This window comes from Eretmochelys imbricata, chromosome 1 (assembly GCF_965152235.1).
Source record: "Eretmochelys imbricata isolate rEreImb1 chromosome 1, rEreImb1.hap1, whole genome shotgun sequence".
Lineage (NCBI taxonomy): Eukaryota > Metazoa > Chordata > Testudines > Cheloniidae > Eretmochelys > Eretmochelys imbricata.
Genome location: NC_135572.1, coordinates 294768863 through 294783587, shown reverse-complemented (window position 1 = coordinate 294783587; position 14725 = coordinate 294768863). Strand labels below are relative to the sequence as shown.

The following is a 14725-nucleotide window of genomic DNA, read 5'->3' as shown; positions in this document are numbered from 1 at the left end:
ATGGTACAAGCCAAGTTAATGTTAACACACACACAATATTGTCTTAGACAAAAAATATTAAGCCCCCAAACATACACATCAGTTTATGTGATCCAGTGAAACTGTACTACCAGTGTATCCCAACACATCTGAGCTCATGTAAGTCTGGTGCTTCTCTTCACCACATCAGGCATTTTGTTTTGCTCATGCTGAAGCTGGCAGAAAAAACTGGACCCAAATAGGAAACAAGGATATTATCTTACCTGGGTTACCGTTATCAAATGTGTAACTGGCAACCAGTGCTCCACCGTGCAAGTTAGCAGAAAGAACAAATGTCTCATTTTTTATCCAATTTATCACTGCTTGAGTCTCTGGCTGGATTGTAACATTGTTACTGTTGAAGACATCAGGGAAATTCCTATTCAGATCTTTCCCATTCTTATTGAACCTTTTGAGAAAGAAAATACAGTTCTATATTTGTTAATCTGTTGCATCTGAGTAGATTCACAATGCTTTGGGTCTGTGTTAATGACTGTTGGGCACAGAGTTACTGGAACAGTACATGGAAACAATGAGCATCACAAACTGGGTTTTCACAAATCATGAAATAGTGACTTTATTCCGCATTGTGGATGCTACTAGCCTCTGCCCACAATGGACTGATTACTGTAGAGTAATTAAAATATTTCCAAGTGGAGACATTAGGAGTGATGCTTGAAACCTCACCCAAAACATAGTAAAATGTAACGTTGCATAAGCCAAATAAGAGAGTGTATGGAATAAAAGGGTTTGTTTTCCACTTGTTTAGAAAGAAAACATGACTCACACGTGACTGCCAGTTGTAATGCAGTCATCCCAAGCATGTGGCTATAAAAACTTTATAGATATCCAAAGCATTTTTTTCTTCTGACGGTGTATGAAATTCCAACCAGTGTTCAAATGCTCATTTCTTCCTTTCTTTCCTCCCCTAGGAGGACAATCTACCCATCTGATTAATATTTAGCTTTGGGTGTTAATTTTTAAAAGTCTCATCAGCTTAGCATCAATCCTGTGGATGCTTCACCCCATGGGAAAAAAAAATCCCACCCTCCATTTAAAGATCTTAGCCACTTGTTTCAGGAATAAAAATCTACCTTATCCAAAAGCAGAGCTTACTCTAGTTCAATAAGGCGCCAAATCCCCTAAGTTGCCAAAGTAGCTGTGACAGCCAAGGCAAAAGACCCAAGAGAACCTTAGTCTTAGTTACACAAGTAGTCCTGGTACAATCAGCACGACTACTTGCATGAATACGAATTGCAGGATGGGGCACTTTGTTCTTCTCTACCTTCCCAACTTTGTTAATTTGTTCTCTGCCACTTGGCATTTCTCTCCCTTATACTTTTCCATCCTGTCTCTTTTTTTTCTCTGGCTTTTTAAAATTTTCTGCCATTTTTGGTCTCTGCAGGGTCACCAGCAATCACACTAGAGCATACAAAGGTTTGCAGAAGTGGCACAACATTTACATTTTCTTTGGCATCAAATACTTTACACACACACAGAGCCAGCTACCATTAGTGCAATCTCCCTCGAAGCCAGCTCCGTTTGCACAACCTCATCCACATGATTGAGACTGCTTTTTAATACTACTTTGTAATTCTGCCTTTCATTAGCATAGACGGGGCCTAGGGCTTTGTCTTCATCGAGAACGTGGCAGTTCTCCTGCCAATGATCTAGTACCACTGCAGCTAGTGTGAACGTGGCTGCTAATATTTTTATCCTGTCTTAACTGGATAAAAGCAATACGGACACAGAAGTGTAAAAATGCTGCGGGCAGTCTATGCTAGCAACACTGGTGCTAGACCAACCATCAGAGAATTGCCTAAAATTCTCAGTGGAGATGTGCTGTAAGAATACAGTCAGCCCTGCTTTAGAGGAAACACTACATAGCACCTCCCGACACGTGTATAGCTGTCTGTTCCATCTTTGCCGAAAATTGGCCCAGAGTAGAAATCAACTGAGACAAGGTAAGTGTTCTGCTCTAGGGGTGGGGTGGAATAACTGTGCTTTTGTAGTGCATAAAATGTCTGGTTTTAATGTGAATTCTTAAATGTTCTTTCTTGGTGGGGCAGGTGAGGAGTGGAGGCTTTGCCCAGTTTGGCATTTGTCTTGTTAAACATTGTATTCATTTATGCTTCCCTCCCCACAGCAAACAGATTCATTTTAAGTTTTCAATCTTCCACCTCATCTCAAAGAAGGGTTGGGAGCAGAGGGCATTCAAAATTTGAGATTCTCAGTTGAAGTTACATCCTTGTGACTGTCTTTATTTTTTGGCATTTTGGGGATCCCGAGAAGATGTACTTTGAGTCAGAATCCAGAATAACGTAAGGTTAAACCACTTAAAAACTATGATCATTCCTCTCTAGTTCAGAGCTGGCGTTCTCTCTCTCCTCCCCCAGCCCGCCCCTTGATCTCCAAGGGCACATGCATGCGCATGCTCGCTCTCTCGCACACGCAGTGTCTGACAGTTTTCTTCAAAGCAAAGCCTGTGCCCCATTTAGTTTGCCTTCTAAAGACTGTGGCCCAAAACATATCCCGAGTGTAGCTCCTAGGCTAGTCTATCCACCAAGTATGACCCAGCCACTTGGCTATCTCTAAATGTTAACGAAACAAACAACAACCTCCCTACTTACTGTCTCCTCTGCCCCCTCCCCCACCCTGAAAAAACACACATCCTTACCTTCCTTCTGAGTAATAACAATCATGCACTGTTGTAGCTTCAAATCCATCCGGGTTCATTGATGGCATGATATGAATCCGCGTGCTATCGATTAGCTTTGTAACAACTGGATCGCTCTGATCGTTGGTCACCAGGAAGTCTATCAAATGGAGCAGCAGCTCCCTCCCAACGGTCTGTATTAAGAAGCACAGGTTTTTATTTTTCAAGTCCACTATGAAGACAGGAAGACGCTCAGCACAGTGCGTATTTGATCGGACAAAGATAATACTGTGCGATATAGACATGACACAAAACTATAATCATAACACACGTGCTGTGGTCAACATTATTTTGTTACAGTTCTTGGCCTCTAGAAAATTAAATGTAATTTAATAGAAGAGAAAGAAATGAATGTGGAGGGGCCACTTATAACAAGTGATTTTAAATTCAGATTGACTAGGGTTTCTTCTGTAGTGGGAACTGAACTGTGCCAGCTACAATGATGTTTAAGTGATATGCAGATAGGGATTGTTTGTTTGAGACCCATCTTAGAACTATGCGTAGTTAGCACGTTAGCATATTAAAACCATCCTATCAGTGGTGTAGGGTTGTCTGTGCTAGGGAATTGCACTGTTGCATGGGGCAATATCTTCTTACTAGCCATCTTGTTTGGGTGCACACAGTGCACCATATCTACACACAACACTCTGTTCAACCACTGGTGGGGGCCTGTGGATTTCTGCACTGATCCCACAATGCCTTGGACCTTCCTGGGGCAGGTGCATAATGCCCTTGCCCGGGGCCCGGCAATTCTGTCGGCAGCACTGCCTACGGATCTTTTCACTGGGCCCTGTTTATTCTACCACAGACCATTGTTCACCCATATGGATATACAGCTTCTACGGATCATTTGTCGGCTTTCAGAACTGCCACTCGCATCATTATGGGCACAATAAAATCAATACCACAACTGTGGCTTCCAGTAGTGGTGTACAGACTTATATCACACATCAGCATTTGTAAAACTGTCAACATAACAATTTACAATCAAGTGTTTAAGTAAGAACTGTAGCAGTTACTTAGTCACAAACTTCTACGGAATAAAGGATTCTGGTTTGGGCTGCTTCCTAACCAGCATTTTACGTGGGATTTAGAGCTATTCATTACAGGATTCTTGAAATATGATGTGATCTTTGCAGCAGTTCAAGTATTGCTAGGCATCAAAACACATAACTTAACTAGTCCCACAAGAGAGGATTTCTTCTAAAAGATAACGTGAATTTTAAATGTGTTTTTTTTTTAATTCATTTATTTTAAACTTAATCTCTTTAAAAATACAGAGGCCCACAATACTAGTCACTGATGAGTTTGCTGATTTGTCTTAAGTTGTTGGTAAGTATCTTCCTTGTCTGGTATATGAACAAAAAACTCTGTTGTTTTATGAAGCCAGAAATTAGTAATAACTAAGGCCCTGACCCTGCAACAAACTCCTTAGGGGGAATGCCCAAAATAAAAGTCAATAGCGCTTTGTTTTGGTGCAGACCTCCATTCTCACAGACAAGGGTGAAAGTAACTTAATGGACTTCCCGGTACGCAGGGCAACTGGGGTCCTGGGCAAGGTGGCAGGGTGGCTGTGGGACCCCGGAAGGGGCGGGGCTTCAGGTGGAAGGGGCAGGGCTGGGGCCAGACTCCCCCAGCCAGCCCTTCAGCGCTATCTGGCTTGGAGCTCAGGTGACTATTTAAAGGGCCCAGGGCTCCAACCGCTGGCGTGGTAGTGGTGCCCTGGAGCCCCGGGCCCTTTGAATCACCGCCAGAGCCCTCGGGTAGCAGCAGCAGCCCCAGGGCTCCGGCAGCAATTTAAAGGGCCAGGGGCTCCAGCTGCTGCCGGGAGCCCCAGGCCTTTTTAAATCGCCAGGTCCCGGGACAACTGCCCGTTCCCCCCACCCCCTGCCGCCATCAGTGGCCCTGTCGGTATAATCGGCTGTGTACCGGTGCCCACTTTCTTACTGGTACGCTGGACCGGACCGGCTTACTTTCACCTCTGCTCACAGAGCTCATTGCAGGATCAAAGCCAAAAAAGAGAAGTAGGTAAATGCACTTTGTCACATTCCCCTAACCCCCATTCAAAAAATCAACAATACTTAATAGCCCTCAGTTTTTGTGCAAATTATTTTATTTGCACTGCAGTAGAGAGGTAGAATTTAAAAATCAGTTTATCAAAGAAGAGGAAAGTAGATGCTGAATGCCAAGTATTTAACAAAGAGTGGACTTCAAAATAGGTTTTTACTGATGTGACAGGGAAAGCTGTATGCTTACATTGCAAAGTGTGGCACTTTTCAAAGACTGCAACTTAAACCGGCATTTCGAGAGCAAACATGCATCCACATATAAGAACATGTCTGCTGAAGAGAAAGTTAGAAAAGCGCATTAGATGGTTGCTCGAATGCAAAAGAGCAAAATTTTTTCACAAAACTATCCGCAACACAAGACAGAATTATAAGAACGAGCTACATGATTGTACACAAAATCGCCAAAAACAGCAAACCATTCTCCGAGGGAGAATTTATCAAGGAATGTTTGGCTGACTCTGCTGCGATATTGTGCCCAGACAAGAAAAAGCAGTTCAAAAATATTTCATTGTCTCGGAGAACCTGGACCAACAGTTGAAAAGCAAGGTAAATGATTTTTCATACTTCGCAATGGCATTCAACAAAAGTTGTGACATTAAAGATACAGCCCAGTTGTTGATTTTCATTTGAGGTATTACCACAAATTTTGAACTCTCAGAAGAACTGGCATCAATGAAAAATATGACTACTGGAAAAGATCTATTGGAGGCAGTAAATAAGTGTCTCAAAATTGGGATTGGAGTGGAAGAAATTGGTGAGTGTGACCACTGATGGAAGTCCTAATCTGACAGGCAAAAACGTTGGATTGTTGAAAAGAATACAAGACCAAGTGACAGAAACAAACCCAGAGCAGAAAATCATTTTTCTACATTGTATTATTCACCAAGAGGTCCTCTGCAAAAGTGTTCTGAAATTAAGCAATGTTGTGGATACAATTACAAAACTGGTCAACTTTATTGGAGCACGAGCATTAAAACCTCAGGCAATTTGTCTTTCTGCTGGAGGAGTCTGAGTCAGAGCTCAGGGATGTTCAGTACCATACAAATGTTAGATGGCTTAGGTTGGGGAAAGTTCTGAAAAGAATGTGGGATCTGAGAGCAGAGATTCATTTTCAAAAACAAATCAAAGGAAAAGATGTGGTTTTCCTTCAATTGAACGATGTGAACTGGCTCTCTGATCTCGCATTTTGCATTGATGTTATGGGTTACATGAGCGAACTGAATTCGAAACTGAAAGGTAGGGGGCTTTTTGTTCATGACATAGATTCCCTTGTCAAATCTTTCATGACAAAGTTGCTCCTTTCCCCATTAGATTGGAAACAAGCAGTTCACGCACTTCCTCACTTTGCAACAGATTACAATATCTGACCAGAACCTGGAAAGATACATGTCATTACTGCTCAATATGCAGGCTGAATTTTCTTGCCGCTTCGAGGATTTTAGAATGATAGAAAATGACATGGGTTTGATCTCCTCCCCTTTCACATGTGATGTGGCCTGTGGACAACACTCCAAGTGACCTCCAACTTGAGCTTATTGACTTGGAGTGTGATGCATTGCTCGAGTAGCAATTCAAATCAGCGTCACTTTCGAGGTTTTACGTATCTCTCAATGAACAGAACTTTCCGAAGATCAAGGCTCTGTGCCCAAAAGATGCTTGTACCGTTCGGATCAACTTGCATCTGCAAGCAGACATTTTCTGTGATGAAATTCCATAAATCAAAGAACAGCTCTTGGATCAATGATGACCACTTTGCAGCAGTGCTCCGCATTGCAACAACAGAAATGACACCTGACTTCACCTCCCTTGTTAATGCCCATCAGAGACTTTCTTCTTCACACTGAGTGAGTTTCATTTCTTCTTTTACACTTAATTTTAATAATGAACATAAGTTGTAAGTAAAAGCTAGCGTTAGTGTTGTTATTACAATTTTTACAAGTGTTCACAAAATGGTTTGCAATATAAATTGCCTTCTAAGATAAGCTTTGGATAATCATGTATTCAGTTAATTGTTATTAAGTGTGATTACTTTGTGTAAAGAACATAATGGGGTCTTTTTACAATAGATGGTGAGGTAATTTCATTAATAAGAAATGTGTGGCCCGTGAGGACTTACCAAAATTCGTGGAGTGGGCCCCCTGTGAAAATTATTGCCCACCCCTGAGCTAGAGACTAAGACCAGAGGAATGATCCCCACCTCTGTAGATGCGCAGGTCTGACGCACAGAGGCATTGGCTGATGAGCTAGACATCCAGAAAGACCTCCCAAAAGGAGCAGGTAGCAGTCTAATAAAGAAGCGGGTGTCCTGTGGCACGAACACTAAGATCCCATGCACAATAGAGGCCGCAATAATGGCAGTAGCTCCCTGACCTACAGAGCAAACCTCTACAATAAGGTACTGTGGTGAGCTAGAAGAGAAGGCTGCTACTGCTGATCAGAACCAGGCTGAAATCCTGGAACTACGGACACAGGTCACGCAATACCGGCAGGAGCTGGCAGATATCTGCTCTTCATGAGACAGGATCGTAGGGCAAGCAGTAGAACAGGAGTAAGAGCTGACCTGCCTCACATTGGAGGAGACAGGGGAACAGCAGTGCTTTCTGCTGCAAAAGGAGCTTACTAAGCTTCAGATCCTGCTCAGGGTCCAGCCAGGATCAAAGTCCAACTCGGCAAAGGAGAAAGAGCTGGAGTTGTGTGGACCAAGGCCACTACAGAAGGAAGATGACTTGGACAAGGATATATATCTGCCTGATGAAGCAGAGAGCTGCCTGACTGTGGCTCTAAAACCCTAGGATCTTGATGTGGCAGCAGAGCAAGGTCACAACCAGACCTATACTAAAAAGAAGAGCTCTTCTCAGAGGAAAAAGGAAGCTAAAAACAGTCTTAACATGCTGAATGTTGTCCACACAATAGTGTGGGTATGGAAAGAACAAAAGTGGGTGTTGCTAAGCCAGGTATTGAAAGCAGTGAGCAAAACAGTACAGTCCCTGGTCTTTGGAAAACCTGGAAGGGATCTGAACCTGGATAGAGATATCCTTAACTCTGAAGGGTGTACATGCAGATGCATCCAGAAGGACTCCTCTCCAGATCCAGAGGCCACAGTAAAAGAGTTTATTTCTTGGGAAATCCCAGCGTTGTTATCCAGCCTAGAGGTGGTAAAAGACTTTCACAATCTGAACGCCCTGCATGTGGTAAATTATGACAGGGGCAGTGAGTCATATGAGCCCGTGGTGTCCGTGCTCCACCAATCTGAGAGCATGGCGGCCTGGTTCCACCAAAGTTCAGGGCTGCATCTCTCCCCTGGCCCTGCATTCCCCCCCCCCCCCATACACCTCCCCCAGAGCATCCCTCCCAGCGCAGCCTGCCGCCCCTGGGCAATTTAAAAGGGCCCAGGGCCCCTGCCATCACTACCGGCAGCACAGCAGGGCTAAGGTAGCTTCCTGCCCGCCTGTTCTGCTTCTGGGAGCAGCCGGCATGTCCCTGCAGCCCCTCACGGGAGTGTGTCTCCGCACATTGCCTTTGCCCCAAGAGCCGATTCTGCCAACTGCGGCCAATGGGAGCTGCAGTGGCCTGGGCAGCGTTGCCACCGCCTAGGAGCTGCTGCCAGAGTGGGGTGCGGGTTGCTTTCGGGAGCTGCCCGAGATAAGCACTGCACCCAAACTTTCTCCTAGAGCCCGCCCCGCACACCTCCTCTTGCACCCCAACCCGCTACCCCAGCCCAGAGCCTGCACCCAAACTCCCTCCCAGAGCCCGAACCCTCCCTCTCCCACACCCAAACTCCCTCCCAGAGGCTTAGGCAGGTGTGGGGGCGGGGGGCAGGACTTGGACCCATTCTGGGCACCACCATTATACAAACCTGCCACTCCTGAATATGGAGAGTTATATGCAACGTATGGACTCCCTACAGAAAGAAGGACTCCAGGCTGTGGTAACTTCATATTTCTCTGAGGAAGATAAGGGTATTGCCCAGGACCTGGTGGACTTCCTAATGTCAGCCAACAAGAAGTTCCCCCTTGGCTGAAGAACATGGCTAAAGGGAAACTAATTCAAACTGGTTTCTCCAGAGACCAACAGACAAAGAAACACTCAACAAGACTGATGGGTGATTTCTGGTAAGCTTTTAGCCTGCATCTAGAAATGTTTATTATTTTGTTTTCTCTGTAGTGCTTTCACCTTAAGAATCAATGTGCTTGCTTACAAAGAGCTGTGTGGTACTCATAACTGCTGGCAATCACGCTGTCCATAGCCTTTGAGGAGAAATTAAATGCAGACTCTAGCCTGTTTAGGCAGTCTGGCTTGCTGGGAATATCAGTGTACGCAGGGACCTGCACTGTCTGTGGCGGAAAAAACCCCAGTCCGGAAGGAGAGAGACTTTTGTCTTCACCCAATAGAGGTGATGTCTGAAGAACCAGGAACCTAGAGTGGGTGTGTTTGGTGTACCACCGGGGGAATACATGTGCAGTTGCCCTGAATTACAATACCAAGCACTAAATGGCCCAGGTATACCTCACTTTGTTTGCTGGGTTTATTCTTGAATGAGCCATAGCCTGTTTAAAACTTGTATTTGTACAAATACATTTCGTTATTGGATGGTATCCAGCTGTATCTGTGCCAACCTGTTGATATTTGGCACTTGTAACAAAACAGGAGTGCTGAATATCATGAGCATGCTGTGTCTTCCTCCTTTTTGCCACTGAATGAAATGTCAAAGCCTGTTGCAGAGCTAGTAATTGCACTAGGTGTTACCAAGTCGACCTGTTCTATCCCACACAGTCTCTAGTTAACTTAGGAGGTGATGGTTTAGAACAGTGGTTCTCAACTCTGGTCCACCACTTGTTCAGGGAAAGCCCCTGGCGTGCCGGGCTGGTTTGTTTATCTGCCACATCAGCAGGTTTGGCCAATCGCGGCTCCCACTGGCCGCGGTTCGCCGCTCCAGGCCAATGGGAGCTGCAGGAAGGGTGGCCAGCACATCCCTCGGCCCGCGCCACTTTCTGCAGTCCCCATTGGCCTGGAGTGGCGAACCGCAGCCAGTGGGAGCCGCAATCGGCCGAACCTGCGGACGCGGCAGGTAAACAAACAGGCCCAGAGCACCAGGGGCTTTCCCTGAACGAGCGGTGGACCAGAATTGAGAACCACTGGTTTAGAAGAAGAAGAATAGAGGCAGCGGGCGTGAGATGAGGAAAGGAGGGGGGAAGTAACTTGAGACTGGTTTAAAGCACAGTGTATATTGTGGAAGAATGTTAATCTTTTGCCTTTTTAAAAATGTCATGTTCTGGTGAATGGACTTCAGAGATTTCCAAAGCCAAAAACAATCATAGTGCTACTGGCCTTGTTTTTTAGTTACAGTATAAACACTTGTGTGTTATGCTGCTTATTGGCAAAATATATCACATCCAAGTTATTTAACTTAGGCTAGAGTTGAAAGGTGGGAATCTAGCAGAAAAGAAAACAGTCCACTCTATAATCAAACACATTATTTCAAAGCTCTTTTCTCAGCATCTTCAATTTTTTTTTCTTTTTTTCATGCCACAGTGCACAGTAGAGACAATCTGCTAGTCAGTTTTCATATGGTTCCTTGAAGCACTTTCTTGGCGTTTTGTTTTTTCATGATGCTCAGCAGGTCAGCTTTAGCCAGACTCTTCCTAGGAATTTTGATGATCTAGATGTGGCTTTCACTCATTTCTATTGTCAAGAGTTAGGAGACCTATGCTTCTGAAAAGCCCTGGGAAACATCCAAATATATAAAGAAGACACTTGTTGAAAAGAAAACCTTGGGACACAAAACACAGGAACTGCAGAGGTAGCTAGATGGAAAGGTTTGCTTCGGCAGGTCTTTTATCTGAATAATACTTGATATTTTATCACAAACAATCAAAATGCAACCCACTTATCCACCAGATTATCTACCTCCTATCTAGAAGCCTTTCTTTAGTAATAATTCTTTTCATTACATGGAGGTTAAAGTTTTGTGATGTCACAAGAAGCCAACATGATAGATACGTTCTTTCACTTAGGCTAGTTCAACACTGATCATGGGCCCAGTTTCTTGCAATAGAAAAAAGTTAAGATAGTTGTAATTAAAGGAAAACTATTGTGAGTTCTAATAAGATAATGGGGCAGGGGAAGCTTTCACCTTGGAATGTGATAGCTATAACAAAGTTAGGAGAGCCAGCTGTTCAGATTAACTGGTGAGTGGGATAGCAATATCCAAGTAGATAATGCTTAGAAGTTTTAATGAAACTATGGGGGAAGTTGCATTCAGTGGTGTAACTGGGATCTCTAGTTTAGTTGTGCAAATGGGGCTTAAGTCATTTGAGCTGGCTGGAGAACAGCAATTCCACTGCACAGCAGTGGTTGAGATTTCAAAATTTGTTTTCATTCTGCATTGCAACAATAACAAATATTTTCAAATGTTTTTGTGAAAACTGAATTATTGAAATGGCTAGCTTTGGATCAAAACCTGAGCTTTTTAATTCAGAAGGGCGTGTATTTGTGGGGGGGTGACACATGATGGTTAGAACAGTGGCCCAGGTTGGGAGAGACTTGTGTTCCAGTCCCTGCTTTTCAATGCAGTTTTTCATTCCAGATCACTCTGGATCAGGCAAAGCAGGGCCTTGAACCTGGGTCTCCCACAGCCCAGGCCAATACCCTATCACCAACCAGAGAATGAGTCTCTTACTTAACCTTCCTGTTGAAAACTTCATAGAAACAGATCAGTCCCCACGCAACCTTTTGGCTTTGAAACAGCATATTTTGTCAAAACTTCATTTAATCAAAAATGTTCTGATCAGTTCTAATCTGACAGCTGATAGTAATAAAAAACGATAACTTTAACATTGTTGATTTGAGCTCCATTCAGGCCCAGGGACATGGGGCTATGCCAAATAGATTAAAAATTTGTTCTGGTCTCTAAACACACCACAGCGGAGAGTTTAAAACAAACTATTAACATGACTTGGTTATGTCTCTATTAAAAGAATTTAACCTATTCTAAAAATAACTTTAATGTCCTGATTCTGAAAAACAAACAAATCTATCTGCTCTCCAAAACGAGGGCTACAATATTAAGATGTCAACTCCTCTGCTGGGCAACCCTCCAAAACCACAGCATGTTGTGGTTTTCTTCCAGTTGCAGATATGCATGGTCTGCATGCAACTCAAACACGTCACAGATCATCTCCATTCTTATGAGCAGGGTCTGCACTGTAGTAAACAACATTCCAAACAAAATAAGTAGGTCCAATTTTAGCTTTACCTGTCTGAACACTGTCCTTCTAAAACTTTGTTGTTGACAACTGGCTCCTCAGGGGGATATATAATATCCAGGTATGCAATACAGCAGGCAAATGCTGAATATACAGCTTCATTGTCATAGTTGCTAGCCTATATCAATCAAGTCAATGCATGCTGTACACTTAACACAACACTTATTGGCTTAATATGTTAAAGGGGAAGTTGAATATATTAAAAGGGAGGTTGAATACTGCACCAGGAGACTAGCTCAGCAAAATTTTAGATTATGTGACTGAACATTCAAACTCCCTGATGTTCTCCTGTATAGGACTTAGTTTCCTATACTTTAAAATCTTTTTATGGCCAGAAAGTAAAACCAAATCTCAACTTTACACATGTTAATTCCATACACAGAACATGGACCTAAAGGTGACCATGTGTCCCTGGAAAGCAGGAACAGCCCTGTTTCCAGGCTCTCTCCCAGCTTCCCAATTGTTTTTTGCACATGCACCAGAGTGCTGTTCCAGTGTCTTGAGGATTTGATTGAAACTGGTTGTTAGAAGGAGCTGATGGGCAACTGAGCTAATGCACTGTGCAGGTCAAGGACCACTCTCCCACAACCAAGCCTGTCCCCCTTTAGCTCTGTCCACACAATCAAATGCACATAGTGAGATTCTGAGCAATGCATTGAGCTTAGCTACCCCAGTGCCCAAAGAACAAAGTCTGTGCATTCTAACAAACAATGCAAGAAACTAGTTTAATTAGGGGAAATTTGTCATATAGGTCAGTGTCATAATTACCTCTGTAAGCTTTTGGGGGCATGAACTGTTTTTGTTCTGTTTGTATGGCACCTAGCACAATGGGGGCCAGGTCCATGATGAGGTCACCTGGTGCTACAATAAATACGTTCACAGTATTGTTATAGCATAGTTTGTGCTATTCTTCAGGAGTAGGAAGCTTGTGCTGTATAATCTATATTTCTTTCTAGATTTCAAGAATGTATAGTGTGGAATTTTGCTACTATTCTGCTGAATTATCACCAAGAACGCCCTCTCATATTGGGAGTCTACATCAGTCAGATGAAGTAAAATGTAAGGCATCTTGAACATGCCTATTAAAAGTAGTTATAGCTTTTGTTTTTAAAAGGGCCTCGAGTAAGAAATAGGTGAAATATCTGAAGAAAGGAGAAATCAGAAAAGTGAAAAAATGAAATCTGTGCTCACAGGTACAGTGGATATTGCACAATGGAATTACAGTGGTAGCCAATGTATCTTCCATAAAGTAAAGACATTCTTTCCACAATGTGCTGATGTCTGCAAGTTTCTGTTTTGTGTTCATAAACTTATCTCAGCCACATTAGGTATTGCATTTTAGTGATGGGTACCAATGCAGAGTCTGTTTTCAAAAAGTAAGCCAGCTGGCCCTAGATAGGGCAATTATCACTCATTTTTGGACTCACTGGGTTGTATCTAACATTACTGATAAGACCGTAGTACTTTCCCAAAAAAGCGGTTACATTTATGACTCATTCCAAGTTATGCTAGGGTCTCAGGGCATTATCCAGAAAGGGGACATGTAAAGTTTACTCCATGTCTGCCATCTCAAACAGGTATCAACTGATACAAGAGGAAGTCTAATGTGCTCTGTGTAAAGTGCTGAACTCTGCGACCTTACATTTAGCTTCCGTGGACATTATGTAGGAGGTCCATATACCATACATTGAATGTTTAATGTGCTTTTTCTCTCTAGTGGACCTGACAGATGATCTGTAATAGAGAAAAGAGAATGCTTGTTCTCTTTTTTGATATATGAAGGAAGCCTAAAAATCTGTTTTTCCTCAAAAAATAAATGCTTATCTACATTACAAATTCAGGTCTTTTCTGGGGTGGAAAAAGACTGGTGAACTAATGAAAATGGCAGTATCCCAGACTCAAGGGAGGGAAAGTTGTGCTATTAAAAGGGAAAGATTTTTAGTCTGACTGTTTAAAAGCTTTTTTGGATGTTCTGTTGACAAATTTTGGAGAAAGGAAGTAGTCTTGTTAAAAATTAATACACATTCCTTCAATTAACTTAAGAGCTCACACAAACACCTGAGACCTTCCAGAGATCCTCCACCAAACCCAGGAAAGATCAGACTTGAGATTTCTTAGATTGAAGAAAAACAAACAGAAATTTAAGCATTTCAGGCCTTTTCAAACAGGCACAAAGGGCATAAGCCCATTTCAAGTCCTTTGTAGGTCACCTTTTCGAATTTCAGAGAAACTGGAGGGGTATAGTAAACCCCAATAATTAGTAATATGAGCATAAGCAAAATTCCTTTTAAGATCCCTGGTAAATGTTTTGCTGTAAACGACACTGCAAAAATTGAAATTGTAGACATACCTCATCCCCATGCATATTAGCAATATACTTGAATTCTGGTATGCCAATGGTATGTTGGGTTGGAAACCTTCCCAGAACAAGAACCCACAGGTCTCTACCTTTAAGAGGGGAACAGGAAAAAAAATGTTAAGTGTCAAATGATACAAACTTTTATACCAGCCTATCCTCTGTATAGCATAATATAGTAGATTTTTTTTTAATAAACTTCAGAACTGTATTTTGTCTTCGAAGCCCAAGTTAAAAATGTACTGAGGTATTTTTGTATAATGCTCCAGTCTTCAAGCTAGACAGTTTTCTAATAATAATC

At 42.8% G+C, this 14725-nt stretch overlaps 1 protein-coding gene across 1 annotated transcript in view; it reads right to left on the bottom strand.

The window, feature by feature from the left end:
• CPM (carboxypeptidase M) overlaps positions 1 to 14725 on the bottom strand; it is a 63820-nt gene that overhangs the window by 14445 nt on the left and 34650 nt on the right. The window contains exons 2-4 of the mRNA XM_077839619.1: positions 14419 to 14516; positions 2696 to 2868; positions 243 to 427 (exon numbers count right to left, since the gene is read on the bottom strand). Of these exons, the coding sequence (XP_077695745.1) occupies positions 243 to 427; positions 2696 to 2868; positions 14419 to 14516 (456 nt within the window). The remainder of the gene's footprint in view (positions 1 to 242; positions 428 to 2695; positions 2869 to 14418; positions 14517 to 14725) is intronic.